Below are 17,082 nucleotides of genomic sequence, written 5' to 3' on the forward strand. Positions count from 1 at the left end.
CTCGGATGTCTATCTCTTTTCCCTCCTGGATTTGGGATGTCTGTCCCTCTCTGTCTTTCTCTCTCTCTCTGTCCTGGATTTCTTTCTCTCCCTCTCTCTCTCTTTACTTTGTCTAGCTTTCTTTCCTAGAAAATAAAAGGACATTTAAGAAAATAGAGAAAGTAAAGGAAAATAAGACAAATGGTGTAAAAGAGGATCATAAAACAGAACTGAAGTGGGTACTTGTTGATATGGTATTGACTAAATAAAGTTTTTAATTCCTTCCCTCCGTTTAGAAATTAGAACTAATTCAGTGTGGAGTCAGTCACACCTACCTACAGACATGCATACCCCGTCTAGACGGGAGCCCAGAGGAGCAGGAACACCACACCCAGGGAGAAGACACGCCTTTGAGTACATCCCAACTCAGTTTCCTCATCTATAAAATTGGGGGATAAGGCTAGATTAGTGGCTCACAAACATTTTCTTCTTTTTCACCAGAATCTAAGAACTATAATCTCCTTTAGAATCAATAGATACACACACACACACACACACACATACGCATGCGCGTGCACACACACACAAACACACCTCATAACTGAAAAAAAGTTCCATGAAACAATTTTTATCTTCAGTATGTGCAATATACTAATATTTTATACTGTTTTTAAAAGGCTAGTTGCTATTTACAATTTAGAGTTCACAATCTACCAATGGATCACAGCCTCAGTTTCAGAAATACAGGCCAAGCAGACTCCCACCTCAGAATCTTTGCACTTGCTGGTCCCTCTGCCTGGACTGCTCTACTGCTGGGATTACCAGGGCTCTCTATAGCATCACATCATTCAGGTCTCTGCTCAAGTGTCAGCAAGCTGTTGAGGCTTCCCTGACCCTCCAACTAAACACCATCCTCCTTCTACTTCACTCACTCTTCCCATAATCTGTTAATTTTTTCATTTATTTTCAGTGCCATGAAGTCGATTCTGACTCATAGCGACCCCGTGGAGAGCAGAGCGGAACCCTGCCAGGTCTTTTTGCACCATCCTCTCCTCTTCCAGCACTGTATCAGACAGTGCTCTGCTGCTATTGACAAGGTTTCCATGGCCAATTTTTTTTGGAAAATTGGAAGTGGGTGGTCAGGTCCTTCTTCCTAGTCTGTCTTACTCTGGAGGCTCCGCTGGAACCTGTCCACCATGGGTGACCCTGCTGGTATTTGAAATACCGGTGGCATAGCTTTCAGCATCACAGCACCACGCAGCCGCCACTGCATGCAGCATGCAGTATGACAGCCGACAGACGGGTGGTGTGGTTCCCCAACTGGAAACAAACCCCGGTTGTGGTGGTGAGAGCACTGAATCTTAACCACTAGACCACCAGGGCTGGCTAATTTTTCATAACACTTATCAATACCTAACATTACGTTTATTTGTTTATTGTGTGACTCCCTACCCCAGAAATTTTAGCTCCATAATGGCAGGACTTCATCATTCATTATTCTATCCTAGGTGCCTAGAACACTGCCTGGCACATAAGAGAAACTTGAAAATAACTGTTGAATGAATGAATGAATGAATCTAGATTTCTCTCTCAGAATAGAAGTCTACTGTTTTTGACTTTGACTTCTACATTTTCTCTGGTGGTGAAAAGCCCTTGATCAAAAATAGTTCTCTACTCCTGGTCTCTACCAAGTGACCAGCAGGGAAATTCAGTGGAAAGTTAACTTCTCTTCTTTTCAGATCATTATTCTCCTTCCTTGAATGTTTGCACATCTCTGCTCTCTACTGATATTCATATCCCTTCTCCATAAATTCAATACTTATCTCTAAAGAACACTGGGAATTAGCTAAGAATCTTAAATGCCTTAAAAAATGGAAAATGTTATATAAATGTTAGGCACTATCATTATTAAAATTGCAGCTGTGCCATGCTTTTGTCAGGTGCTAAGACGAAAAAAGAAGGTGGTGAAGAAGGGTAAGGGGTACGAGAGTAAGCGGAAGTGCTACTTTAGAGAGAGTAAACAGGAAGTCCTCTCGGCTGAAGTGTCATTTGAGCACCAGAAGAAGTGAGGACAATTTCAGGCAAATGGAATAGCAAGTGTGGCTGAAGTGCACGTAAATATGGAAAAAAAGAAGGTGTAAACACTTAAAAATGTATCTCAAAAGGTTAAACCAGGGGCCAGCCTGGTGGCATGGTGGTTCATCTCCTGCACTCTGCTTCTGTGGCACCGGGGTTCCTGGGTTCGGATCCTGGGTGCAGACCTACACCACTCATCAAGCTGTGGCAGCGTCCCACGTACAAAAATAGAGCAAGATGGGCACCGATGTTAGCCCAGGGCCACTCTTCCTCAAGTAAAAAAAGGAAGATTGGCAGCAAGTGTTAGGGCCAATGTGTCAGGGCCAATCTTCCTCACCAAAAAAAAAAAGGTTAAACCAAAAAGAATTTGCTTCAGAATTTTATTAATAACCTCATGTAAGTACTTCCCAGTAGTGACCAAATGTGTATGTCTTGTGCCCACTCACAACTCACCCAAAGGGACATCTGACTCAATAAGCAAAAAGGTTTAAAAGAAAGGAACAAAAAGCATTTGTTAAGCACCTAACTGTACAGGGCACTAGGCTGCACCTTGAACAATGAAGCTGTAACATAGTTTCCTACTCTGTTTCCAAATGCCTTCTGATAAATTCAAGGAATCAGTGTCAACATTAGTATGTAGAAGTTTAATTTTGGATTTATACATATTCACAAGTTAAAGAAAATCTGAAACTTAGTGAATGAAAAATAACACAGGAAAAGCTGTAAAGTTAACGAATCTATTTGTTTTTAACTAACACTCCCTTCCTGTATTCAGTAGGTCTCTGTCTTACACTTATCAATAACAACAGCAGTAGCAGCAGTAATGGCAGCTAACATTTATTAGGTGCTTACAACGTATAAGCATTAGGTTAAGCATTTTATCTCATTCAATGATAACAATATCCCTATGAGGGAGCTAGTACTATCATGCTCATTTTACAAATGAGGAAATTGAATTTCTCTAGTTATTATTACAGTGTTACAGTGTATCACGTTTCTCTCTTCCTTTCCTTTCTCTCTACCCCTAAGATTGTGAGCTCCTTAAGAAAGAGATCTAGTCTTATTCATCTTTGTATCTCAGATATATGGCATGTAGCAAGAACCCAATAATAGGGCAGAAGGATGAGTTCAAAAGGCTCTGCCCCATTTCCATGTAAATGTTTCTTATTTCAATTTTGGTTCTAAAAATATTCTAGCGACACATGCCTCCACCTATGCGTGTATTGGCAGACAAGATAAAATCTTAAGGCCATTACTAGATTTTAAATGGAAATGCTGAGAAAAAAGTGATCATATTATTATAGGAGACATTCTCCCTTTGGATATAAAATTTTAAATGGTTTAATTATGAAGAATATTCAGATACCTAAGATACAAAAATATTCACCTTTCAGAGACTTGGGTGCATACAGTAAAATTCAATAAACTACTTAAAGAGCAAGATGATGTAACATAAATGATAGACCTGTACTTCCCACTAGATGGAAGGATTTTCCATTTTTCCAAAGCCATATTTCTGAGCCTATGTAGCAAGAAACAGATTAGGCCTGAATGGGGCCATTGTACTTTCACAACCAAATTACTGAATAATAAAGTTTCAAGACTACCAGTAATAAAAGTAAATGTTCCCAGCTAATCCATGTAAGCTGACTAGAAATTCATGGATTGCAGATCTAATACTTGCTAAATCCATATCAGACATGCTTAGCTGTCCCCTCCCCAAAAGTATATAAGAGTTACTGAAAATGGTCTCAGGAACTATTCCTGCCACCTCCCATCCTTCCCTCCCTTTTCTCTGACCTTTTATTGTTTCCATCAGGAAAAGGAACTATAATAGACACTGAGGAAGAAGAAATTTAATATCTAAAAGTAAAATTTTAAATATCCTCAAAATTGGACAGTAATACCAATAACCTCAAATATTTATTGCTGAAACTTGTTTTAGATTTTAATCTCCTTCCATTTTCCCCAACTATCTTCTCCTTAGGCAGCATTCTGGTAATATGAAAATAATACATTTCATATATGTACAGTATATTACAGTTTATAAATTACTTTCAGATACATTATCTCATTTGATCCTCACAAAAATGCTTTAAGGTATTCTGAACAGAAATTATAATTCTGATTTTATGGGTGAGAAAACAATTGCCTGGAAAGATTACATGTCACACAGTAAATAAGTGCTGAAGCCAAGACTGCAACAAGGATTGAAAATTTAGATTTCTAGCTCTACACCAGCTCTACACCAGTTTGTACTACAATAGGCTGGCTCCTCAAAACAGGAAGACAAGAGAGGACTCAAAAATCTGTCTGTGAATAATAGTTTAGGACAGGTTACCTCTATCTTCTTCAGTATATACAGGCAATAAATTTTGAATTTTAACAATCTATGAAAGACATGAAACAATAATTACAGAGACATATCTTAGATTAAGTATTAACAATGCTTTTCATCTACAGAACATATAGTAATTTATAATCTTTCTCTCTCAACATACTGGATAAGGAAGGTGAAATTTTTATCAGAAGTTCAAATCCACTGTTAGATGTATGTATGAAATGTATAGAAATCCAGGTTAGCGCTAGGAGACACAGGCGCCCTGGCACACTGCTAGCACAGTACAAACTGGCAAAACTTTTCTGAAGGTAATCTGGCAATGCATATCAAAAAGCCTTAAAAATAAGCACGCCCTCTCACCCAGTTATTCCATTTCTAATTTATTCTAAGGCAATAGCTACAGATGTGCATAAAAATGTTTCTGCAAAAATATGTTACTTATGGTATTAAAAGGCTAAATTAATAAATGGATTGGTTAAATCAAAGTAAATAAAAGAATAAAATGTAGTTCTTAAAACTGACCTGGAAAAATGTATAAGATATAATAAATGAAAAAAAAAGGATTTGTAAAGAATGTATACAATAGGGTCACATTTTAAAAGATATATACATGTATGTATATGTATATGTATATATGCATGTATGTGTGACTAGGATATTATACTAAAATATTAATAGCGATTGTATATAGTCAGTGATATTACAGACAAATTTAATTATATTTTTTTACTTCTGTATTTTCAAATCTCCAAAAATGACTATATTTCTACACAGAATAAGTTAAATATTTGATATATATATACAAGTTAAATATATATGCTATATATGTTTTATATATATTATATATATGGATTATATACATGTATTATATATTATATATAATATATAAAATGCATACAGCATATATATCTTTAACTAGTATCAAAACAATGGAAAACAGAGCATGAAATTTAAATTTACAGGTATCAGAGAACCCTAGACGATTATGTATGCATATGGAAATACATTTTTAAAAAGAAAGCAATATGAAGAAGGCATAGCACATAAGAAGAGCCAGGAGAGATAACAATAGCAACTTAATTAGAGAAAGTGCCCAGTATCAGAAAACAAACTTGAATTGAGAAGTACATTTTAATAGCTATAATTTCTCACATCTAAGTAATAAAAAGTCCTAAAATATCAACAGTTTTTGGAAATGAAGTAGTTTAAACAGGAAAGTGAATATAAGATTCACAGGAAGTGCTGGAGATATTGCAGGAGAACAAGGTTCTTCGGTCTGATGCCACAGCACCATCACGAAAGGTACCAGGTGGAATCACAGCAGGACACATAATATCCATTTAGAAACTACTATGCACACCCACCTGGAAAGTGCAGCTCTGCCTGCCATACCTTAGAGAAGATATGATGGAAACAAAAGGTCCAGAGAAGGGCAAGTGAACTATGAAAAGGCAACTACAAACGGAGAAATTAGCAGGGTCGGATCTTCAAAGACAAGAGCAGAACAGAAAAATATTTTCCAAAGTTTATAAGATCATAAATATTACTGATAGAATGAAAATAGGCACTGAAAGACCAAACTAATACGGCTGAAGTTTAAACAAAGCAGATCCAAGGAAAATAAAATATTTTGATGGAATAAAAAAAAAATGTATGAGATGCCTTATCTCATTGCATTTAGAATGAAACCCAAAATGCTTCCCAAGTTTCATAAGCCTCAGTAGTCCCTGGCTCCCACTTGCCTCTCCCATCCCTTCTCCTCCCATCCTCCTCTCGTTCCCCAGGCCCCAGACATATTGGCTTCCTCCAGGTCCTCTAACTAGCCTCCACACTTGCTGTTGCCTCTGCCTAGAATGCTCTTCCTCTAGATCTCCAACTGGCCAGCTGCTTGTTATTGAGAGCTCAGCTTAAAAGTCACCTTCCCATGAGGACCTTCCCTGATTGTCCCACCTAAGGCTACCTGCTCTTGGGACCAGCCACTATCACATTACTTAAATTTCCCTCATAATACTTGGCATCATGTGAGGTGACCTTTCATTTATTTGCTTACATCTATTGTGTGTCTCCCCAACTAAGAGAAAAAGGAATTAAAAAGCTACATCATCAAGGAGGCTTTCCCTGACCACCCCAGGCAAGGTCAGACCACTCTATTATATTATACATCTCCACCTCACCTTGTAATTTTTCTTTTGTAACCCAACTTACCCTTGTAATTTAGTTTCTAATATCTGCTTTTCTCCATAAGGTCCACGGGGTAAGCAAAGTGAGCCATGGCGAGAGAAGGTCTCAAATGCCAATTAAGATAATTTGGCTCTACCCAATGGGGACTGAGGAAGAGCAGGGACACTGTGTGCTATCTTATTACTCAATGTGTAGCCAGTGCCCAGCATACAGAAAGCACTCAATAAATACTTGTTTGAATGGATGAGTAACTGGTGAATAAGAAAGAATGGATGCGGGAGGAAACTGGACCCCTATCTTACACCACTCACAAAAATTAACTTGAAATGGATTAAAGACTTAAAGATAAGACCTGAAACTGTAAAACTCCTAGAAGAAAACAGAGGAGAAAAGCTGCTTAACATTGGTCTCGGCAACAATTTTTTCGATCTGACATCAAAAGCACAAGCCATGAAAGAAAAAATAAACAAGTGGGACTACATCAAACTAACAAGCATCTGCACAACTAAGGAAACAACCAACAAAATAAAAAGGCAACCAATGGAATGGAAGAAAATAATTGCAACCATGTATCTGATAAGGGGTTAATATCCAAAATATATAAAGAACTATACAACTCAATAACAAAAAACAAACAATCTGATTAACAAATGGGCAGAGGAACTGAATACATAGATATTTTTCCAAAGAAGATATACAAGTGGGCAACAAGCACATGAAAAGGTGCTCAACATCACTAATCATCAGGGAAATGCAAATCAGAACCACAATGAGATATCACCTCACACCTGTTAGAATGGCTATTATCAAAAAGAGAAGAAATTGAGTGATGTCAGCGTCATGGTGGAGTGAGCTTTCTTGTAAACTTGTCCTGCGATAAGATACAACAGAAGGAACAGTCACAGACCAACAACGGACTCCTACACAGCAAAAAGGAAGATCGGAAAGAACCACACTGCCACACATCTGAGAGTGGAACGTGCTGGGGCCCCCACAGGAAGTGGAGAGACGTAAGGAGAACTCCTCTGCCTCCCCATCAGATCAGCGATCCCGGTCGGCATGGCTTCCAGAGAGGGGGGAGGGGCGGCGCTCTGTGGGGAAATCATAGCCCTTGGGCTCTCTCAGCCAGTGCAAACCTCCCACACAGAGGACTCAGAACTGCTACAGGGGTACCATCAACATCTGAGCACCCCAGGAGAGCGGATAACAAGGGGCGAGCAAGAAGCCCCCCACACCAGGGACCCAGCGGGCAAAAGATAGAGCCCCCCCCTCCGAATGCCAGACACTGCAGCTCAGCTGACCAGACCAGACCAAGAGACCAGCCAATCGCAGCAAGCAGCTGGGGCAGAGCGCAGGGGGCTCAGATTATACAGCCCTTAATCCCCACGCCGTGGCGGCGGGTGGAAATTACAACCAGATATTTCCAGGATGAGGAAAAACAAAGCAAATTTGTTTTTGCAAACCACAATGCAAAGGTACATGAAATCACCAGACCAGAAGGAAAATGACAAGCACCCAGAAACCAACCCTGAAGACACAGAAATCCATAACCTAAACGACAGAGATTGCAAAATAGCTATCATAAAAAAACTCAACAAAATACAAGATAACACAAACAATTCAATGAGATTAGGGGTTTCTTCACAAAAGAGATTGGAATCATAAAGAAAAACCAATCAGTATTGATGGAGATGAAGAACACAATGGAGGAGATAAAGGAGAATCTGGAATCTTTAAAGAACAGAGCTGACAATATGGAGGAAAGAATTAGCATAATAGAGGATAATAGAGCATACAGATATGCTCCAGATGGAAGAGGAGAGAGAACTAAGACTAAAAGGAAATGAAGAAAGTCTCTGAGAAATATCTGACTCTATTAGGAAATGTAACATAAGAATTATAGGTATTCCTGAGGGAGAAGAGAGAGAAAGAGGAACAGAGAGCCTATTCAAGGAAATAATAGCTGAGAACTTCCCAAATCTGGGGAAGAAGCAGGAAATACCAGTAAGTGAGGCCAATAGGTCGCCTAAATATGTCAACAGGCAAAGGCCCACTCCACAACATATAGTGGTAAGTCTGGCTAAAGTCAATGACAAAGAAACAATATTAAGGGCAGCTAGACAAAAACAAAAAATAACGTACATAGGAACTCCCATCAGGCTCTCAGTGGATTTCTCAACAGAAACTTTACAGGCTAGGAGAGACTGGAATGATATATTCAAAACAATGAAAGACAAAAACTTTCAGCCAAGAATACTCTATCCAGCAAAAATATCCTTCAAATATGATGGAGAAATAGTAACTTTCCCAGATAAACAAAAGCCAAGGGAGTTCACAGCCACAAGACCCCCACTACAAGAAACACTCAAGAAGGCCCTCAGGCCTGAAAAAAAGAAGAGAAAGGGAATACAAAGCTTGGAGCAAGGAGAAAAATAGGTAGACAAAATCAGAAAAATAGTAGATCTTTACTGGAATAGGTTAGCAACCACTTTAATACCAAAATCAAAGATCAAAGGAAGGAATTCACCAAAAATAAATATAACCTCATCACTATAAACACACACCGACAACACAAGACAGAATAAAGTATAACAAGAACGACTTAGAAGGGGAAGAGGAAAGTGATTGAATTGACTTAGTATAAGGAAATAAGAGGCCATCAGATAATGGACTATTTTATACACAAGATTTTTTATATAAACCTCGAGGTAACCACTAAACAGATAATCAAAACAAAATCACATATGATAAACAAAGAGAAAACTAGAAGAGTCATAAGACAGAACAACCAAAGTCAATTGGCAATCCGAAACAAATGGGACAAGAAACAAAGGAAATGCACAAGAACCGGAAAATAAGTGACAAAACAGCAACATTAAGCCCTCATATATCAATAATTACCCTAAATGTAAATGGATTGAAATCTCCAATCAAAAGATACAGAGTGGCAGGATGGATTAAAAAGCAAGACCCAAGAATATGCTGCCGCCAGGAAACACATCTCAGCTCTAAAGACAAACACAAGCTCACAGTGAAAGGATGGAAGACAATACTCCAAGCTAATGGCAAACAAAAGAAAGCAGCTGTTGCCATACTCATATCAGACAAAGTAGACTTCAAGATAAAACAGGTTAAGAGAGACAAAGAAGGGAAATACATAATGATAAAAGGGACACTCCACCAAGAAGACATCTGAATTATAAATATATATGCACCCAACATAGGAGCACCAAAGTACATAAAGCAACTATTAACAAACCTAAAAGGAGACATTAACAACAACACAATAATAGTAGGAGATCTTAATACCCCACTTACATCAATGGATAGATCATCCAGACAAAAAGTCAATAAAGAAACAGTGGACTTAAATGAAAAAACTGGACGAGATGGACCTAGTAGACATATACAGAGCACTCTATGCAAAAACAGCTGACTACACATTCTTCTCAAGAGCGCATGGAACATTCTCAAGGATAGACCATAGGTTGGGAAACAAAGCAAGCCTCAATAAATTTAAGAAGACTAAAATCATAAAAAGCATCTTTTCAGACCATAATGCTATGAAACCGGAAATCAACCACGAAGAAAAACTGGGCAAGTGACAAAAATGTGGAGATTAAACAACATGCTACTGAACAACCAATGGATCACTGATGATATTAAAGGAGAAAAAGAGAAGAAATTAACAAGTGTTGGCAAGGATATGGAGAAAAGATAACTTTTGTACACTGGTGGCAGGAATGTAAATTGGTACAGTCGTTATGGAAATCAATATGGAGATTCTTCAAAAAAATTAAAAATACCACTTCTGGGTTTCTATCCAAAAGAAATGAAAACAGGATATCAAAGAGATATATGCACCCTCATGTTTTTTGCAGCATTATTCACAAAAGCCAAGATATAGAAACAACCACCAACAGATGAATAGATGAAGAAGATGTGATACAGACACACACTGGAATATTACTCAGCCATGCAAAAGAAGGAAATCCTGCCATGTGTGACAATACGGATAGACCTTGAGGGCATTATGATAAGTGAAATACGTCAGACAGAGAAACACAAATACTGTATGATATCACTTACATGTAGAATCTAAAAAAGCCAAACTTGTAGAAACAGAAACTAGAATGGTGGTTACCAGGGGCTGGGGGTGAGGAATGGGGAGATGCTGGTCAAAGGATACAAACTTCCAGTCACAAAATGAATAAGTTCTGGGGATCTAATGTACAGCATGGTGACTATAGTTAACAATATATTATATACTCAAAAGTTGCTGAGAGTAGATTTTTTTTCCCAAAAGGGTATTTACATATTTAATAGCATTCTCTTATCACATTTCATTTATTCATGGCCAGCCCCTGAATCAATGTAAACAGTAAGACACAGCAGTGGCAATATTTTTAAAATTAATTTTTTGTTACACAAGTAATATGTGAATACACTTCCCTTGATAAAAAAAATGAAACCACTGCAATTCAGGCTCAAATTCCCTTTGATCAGTCCCCCAAACACAGAGGTGACCACTGTTACCAGCTTGTCTACATATCTGCATAATATATCCATAGAAAATATAGGGTACTATCATGTGGGTTTGAGTTTTGCTATTATTTTTTTTACATAAATTGTAAACTAGAAATATTCTGCAACTAAAATCACTTAAAAAAAGTTTTATCTAAGTCAGTACATATAAATCTACAACAGTCTCTTCTAATGCTACATAATATTCTCAGCATGGACACACCATGGCTTACTTAGCCATCTGCCCATTGACAGACATTTCGGTTGTCTCTCAGTTTCTCCCCTTACAAACATTGTGTCACTGTCACAGGCTTGAGCTCTCTCCAACCTGGTCCTGCCTGGTCCTATGTTCCTAGCCCTGGTGAACAAGGACATTTATCATTCACACTGTTTTAAGGCCATAAAAATAGCAAAAGGGTCCTTAGGAGCATTTTATAACAAACTTACAGTAATTTTTTTTTCAAAATCCTGGATCCCACCAAGATGATTTATTGTTTTGTTTTGGGATTTTTTTTTTGAGATATAATTGACATATAAGATTATATTAGTTTCAGATGTACGACATGATTCCAGATTTGTATATATTGCAAAATGATCACCACAATAAGTCTAGTTAACATCTGTCACCATATATAGCAACAAAATTCTTTTTCTTGTAATGACAACTGTTAAAATCTACTCACTTAATGACTTTCAAATATGCAATACAGTATTATTAACTATAGTCACCATGTTATATATTATATCCCCAGGACTTGGACGTTAACATCTTTTGACCCCCTTCACCCATTTTGCCCACCCCTCGCCTCTGGCAACCACCAATCTGTTCTAAGAGAGTAGGTCCTAAATGTTCTCGCCACAAAAAAGAAATGGTAATTATGTGACGTGATGGAGGTCTTAGCTAATGCTACAGTGGTAATCATTTTGCAATATATACGTGTATCAAATCAACACATACATCTTAAACTTAACAATGTCATACATCAATTTTATCTCAGTAAAGCTGGGGAAAAAAAGAAAGCATGAAGGATAAAAGGCAGGAAAAGGACAGGGAAAAGACAAAGAGCTACATATGAGGAAAATTTTATTAACCAGTTGCCATTCAGTTTGTAAATACTACTGATTCCTGCTAAAGAAGAATATAACAGGCTCTAGACTGCGTTCATAATAAAACATACAGGGAAAATATTTTCTAAGTTCAGGCTTTCTAATTAGGCTCTCTACTTTGATTCAGTTGCAGTAAATGAAATCCAGCCTGGGGCTTTAGAACTGCAGTCCCTCCAAGTTAGCGTTCACGTAACAAAAGGAATTCTGGATGGATAAGAAGCGTGCGCCAAAGACAAAAACAGTAAACCTATTAGAAGAAACTTTGGAAAGTTAGAAACTGAAAAACATTTCACAGCATAAAATCCTGTTCTTTATTTAGTAATCATGAAACTGCCCTTGAAGGCTCTTTTAAAACAACATGGACACATTTGTTTAGTCTAATTCTTGTGGAACGTAGTTGATAATCTTTAAATATCTCAGTTATACTAGCAGTTCATCTTGGTTAACAGTAAGTCAATGCTCTATTTTAGATCTATAACATTCATATCTCTTTATTAGTCAAAAGAGTCATGGAATTATCTTCTCTGCTCCCTTTGTGCATAAAAGTAAATAAATTGATGACTTTAGTATACTCTTTATCTTAAACAATATATATGTGAGACATACCAAACTACATTTGCCTCTCTCTGCTTCACAAGATAAAGGTGATTCTAGACTTTGTAGCCAGAACCTAACTCTGGTGCTAGAAGCTACAACTGTAACAAACCAGATGCAGACAGAAGCTGACCAGATCATTTAATTGCAGGTCAGGAAGCCACACCAGCAGAGTAACAAGCTCCATCCTGGGCTACTTCGAGACAAACCATGAGCCTTTGATACAATACATACATCAGTGGCTAGACTGAACACAGAGAAAGGACATCCATTTTTCTCTCTCTTTTCTAAAGGCCTGCTCTTTCTCATAAAGGATTGACAGTAACTGACATAGAAGAGAGATCTGGATGCACAAAGAAATTTGAAAATTCTATTCTAGTCAATTTTAGGCTTTCATTAAATTCAGAGCATTTCCAGCCACACAATAAGGTTATCACTAGGTCAAGGAGGAATAAGAAATCTGCATGTCTTTAGATCAAGTATTTTGCCTTTTAAAGTAGATATTGTTCAAAGTATAATATATCTTGAACTTTGTGGATTGTGACTTACAGTAAGAAATATATTTTACATCATAACCCAGTATATACAACACACATATAATTTAAAACACAAGATTCATGAAAGTTACCCTTACAACATGCAATGAATATGGTGTCCATTTTATGTCATCTTCTTTTTTAATGCTGGTTACATGCCCCAAACTGATTTCATGACCGAGTAATGGGTTGCAGCCTATGGTCTGAGCAACACTACTGTAGTACACACATGTGGTCTGGCCTCTGCCTACCTCTCTAACCAGATCTCATGCTATTCTCCACCATACTTCCCCCACTGTCGCTGCCCCCACACCACTCCACCACCTAATTTCTATTCTTTTTTACATTAAACCTAAGGTCAGTTCCTGAAATATGCCAAACTCTTTGCTGCTTCAGGGCCTTCCATCTTGTTGTTAGTGCTGCCTGGTACACTTCCCCAGATCATTATACTTTATCATTCAGATCTCAATTCAAAAGCCACTTCCTCAGAGGGGACTTCCCTGACCAGCCAAGTTGAAAGAGCCACCACATACAACTCCAGCCAGGGCAGAGGGTGGGGGGAGGAGTTCACCGCTGTCACATTCTTTCTTCTAGTTTATTAGCAACATTTTCATATAACACCTTGAGATCATTGCAGTACAGGGCATTCAGACAGACTCTCACTCACATTCATTAAAGAATGCTCTGTCTGAACCCATCTTGTAAGTAGCAAAACGTAAGATAGGCACAAAAAAACAGCATTCCACAAATGTCACTTTCCATCTCCCAATGCCATGCACTGGTCATTGAAGTCTAGCTATTGAAATTCTATTCCATTTGCTTCATGATGGCTTTTCTGACTCTAAAAAGGGAGGACTTCATCCTCCGATATCCCCCAAGTACACTGTACACTCTCAGAGCGCTCACTACATTCTTTCTTTTTTTTTTATTTATTCAGCAATTATATGAGTGCCTAATATGGTCTAAGCAATAGCAGTGAACAAAATAAAGATCAATTCCTCTAACAGTTCAGTTTAGTAAGAGTAAAAAATTTATAAACAAATAATCTCAACTGAATGTGGTAAGTACAATAAGAGAGATGTGCACCATGTAAAGTTGTGACAAAAAAGAATGAAGAGTCAACTCTCTTTGAAAAGTAAGGCATCACACACAGAAGAAGAGACACCTAACCTGGGTCTGGAAGGATCGACAGGAATTTGGCAAGGAAACGAGGAAGTAAGGGTATTCCATGTAGAAGGAACAGCACGTGCAAAGCGGAGGGAACAGGTTTAATGCCAGTTTGAAGTTGCTTGGAATGTTCAATGAAAGGCAAGAAGCTAAAAGGCAATGGGCTAAAATGAGCGTCTAGGAAAGGGAGAGGCATGCAAGAAGCTAGGCATGCAAGAGGCATGTAAGTGCTAGATCATGGAGGGCCTTGTACGCCGTTCTAGATACTCTGAATTTTATACTGTAGGGAATGGGGATTCTACAGTTTTAAAGAGATGAGTAACATCAACAGATTTGGGTTTTAGAAAATTCCTTCTTGGGGCAGAGAAAATAATGGATTGGAGAATTGCCAGACCAGGCTGTTAAAGACACTATTACAGTAGTCCAGGCATGAAATGAGGAGATCCTAAACTAAAACAGGATCTAGAGACCACGTGAATATGGGAGACATAGGAGAGGAAGGAACGTAGGATAACTCTGGTGTCTGGTTTAGGTGTTAATATGACAGTTTATACTAGCGTGGTACCATTAATTCACTTGGTGAAGTAAGAGAAACAAGGTGGAAAGAGAGCAAGTTCAGTTTTGGTCATGTTGAATTTGAGAAGCCTTTGTGGTAACCAGGTAGGGACGTCCAGGAAGCAATTAGGCTAGGCCTTAGCAGTTATGAGATGAAAATTGAAATGTAGGAGTGAAAGCTTAGGCATTAGTAGAACTCACATGTGTGGATGAAATCACTCAAGGAAAATGTATCAACTAAGAAGTGAAAATAATTAAGGAGTGAGTCCCAGAGAATTTTATTTAAAAAGCGGGCAAAAAAAGTGAAATGTGGGAAAAAAGTGGGAATGAATGCCCATGAATTTCAGTTGTGAAGAGAGGCTAAATAACATAAATTTTGAGAAGAAATTACCGGATTTGGCACTTAAAAGACCATTAGAAACTTAAGCAAGAGCAACTTCACTGAAGCCATTTGAGGGGAAGTCAGACAACAGAGTATTGAGGATGAAAGTGAAGGAGCAGAAACTGAAGCAAGTGAAAATACTATGCTTTAAGGCAGGTTACAGATAGATGGGAGGATTGGACAACACTGGACAAACACAGAATGAGAGACGCATTTTGTTTTATTTCATTTTCTTAAGATATATGACTTGAACACCGAGGAGAAGGAAATGGAGAGGAAGAGGCTAAAAACACAGGAAAGAAAAAAGATAACCAGAAGCAGAAAGTCTTGTAATGGATGGGAGACAATGAGATCTAGAGCAAAGATGCACGCATTACCCTTCAACACCTCTTTCTCCAAACTAGAAACACAAGACTAAATGATGGGGAAAATATTGATCAATGTGTAGGTTGGGAGCATGAGGTTGAAGAAATCAACTGTTAGCCTCTGTCATCTGCTTAGAAGGGAGGAAAGAGGGGGGAAGGGACAGGACTTTGTAAAGTGAACATTTGAAAAGGGCTCTGCAGGAAAGGGACAAGGGCAGACGGAGAACAAAAAGGATTGCTGAGTAGTAATGGAGAAAGAAGGGGTGGTGGCTGGCGCTCTGTTGCTAAATTCATAGCTATATCCATTTGACAACAGTCATCTTTCTATCCCCCAGTCCGTTATTCATAACGGACCCTTGTCCCTTTCCTGCAGAGCCCTTTTCAAATGTTCACTTTAAAAGATTTGGTAACTAAGTGAATGAACTAGAACTGCTGTGTTCTCAAACATGTGAGTGAATGAAAATCACCTACAGCCTTGTTAAAAATGAAATACCGAGTCCCATTCCTATTTATTCAGAATTTTGGGGGGTGAAGCACAAGCAAGTGAATTTTCCAGAAGCTCTCCAAGTGATCTTGAGGGGCATTCCTATTAAAAAGCACGGACCTAGAAGGTAATCGACTGGCTAGAAGAGAGCTGATGCAAAACATAGCTATTACTAAATGGCCCTTAGACGGGGTGTGGGACAGTGCTCTGCCACTCAGGAGAGCAAAGACCACAAGATCCAGGGAGATTCACACACACACCACCACGCACTTAAATGAAGCGCGTTAAGGTGAAGCTGAGAGCTTGAAACATGCAATGATGAAAAATGCAAACATTTAAAATGTTTGTTCCAAAAAATGTCTCACCCTCAGGCTATTAGACTCAGAATCATACCCATAAACTTTCTCTTACATTACTCTAGAGGCTTAGCAGTATCAAAGTAGAATTCAGGGTGCTGCCAGAAATAGGGAGAGCGAGGAAATTGGGGGACATCCCAGGAAAGGGAGAATGAGATAACGGGGCGAAGGTGGAAAGGACGAGGACGCCTCTGAGTGCCCATTCGCCCCAGGACCTGGGACGCTGCGTAACCAGACCCCACAGCCCTGCTTCTGGCCTCGCCTGCACTCACCATAGTCTCAGGATCACGAGGAGACAGGTATCTTGGAGACAGGAAGACACCGCCACCAACACCAACGCCCGGTTACTCTGGCAACAGAGCCCCGCCTACTGCCGGACCCTGCGTGCCCCCCACTGCCCCGCCCCTTCGTCCCTAGTGGCTGGGAGTCATCGTA

General features: G+C 38.7%; 1 protein-coding gene across 2 annotated transcripts in view; it reads right to left on the bottom strand.

Annotated features, from left to right (window-relative positions):
* Nucleotides 1-17,082, bottom strand: part of NME7 (NME/NM23 family member 7) — a 216,475-nt gene that overhangs the window by 199,074 nt on the left and 319 nt on the right. Inside the window, exon 1 of one of the 2 annotated variants that reach the window (XM_004425068.3) lies at nucleotides 16,920-17,008. The exons of the other annotated variant lie outside the window; for it this stretch is intronic. Within the exon in view, the coding sequence (XP_004425125.2) occupies nucleotides 16,920-16,922 (3 nt within the window). The 5' untranslated portion in view covers nucleotides 16,923-17,008. Of the gene's footprint in view, nucleotides 1-16,919; nucleotides 17,009-17,082 lie in introns of those variants that run through there. 2 annotated transcript variants of the gene reach the window in all.

This window comes from Ceratotherium simum, chromosome 2 (genome assembly GCF_057802395.1).
Source record: "Ceratotherium simum simum isolate JZ-2026a chromosome 2, ASM5780239v1, whole genome shotgun sequence".
NCBI lineage: Eukaryota > Metazoa > Chordata > Mammalia > Perissodactyla > Rhinocerotidae > Ceratotherium > Ceratotherium simum.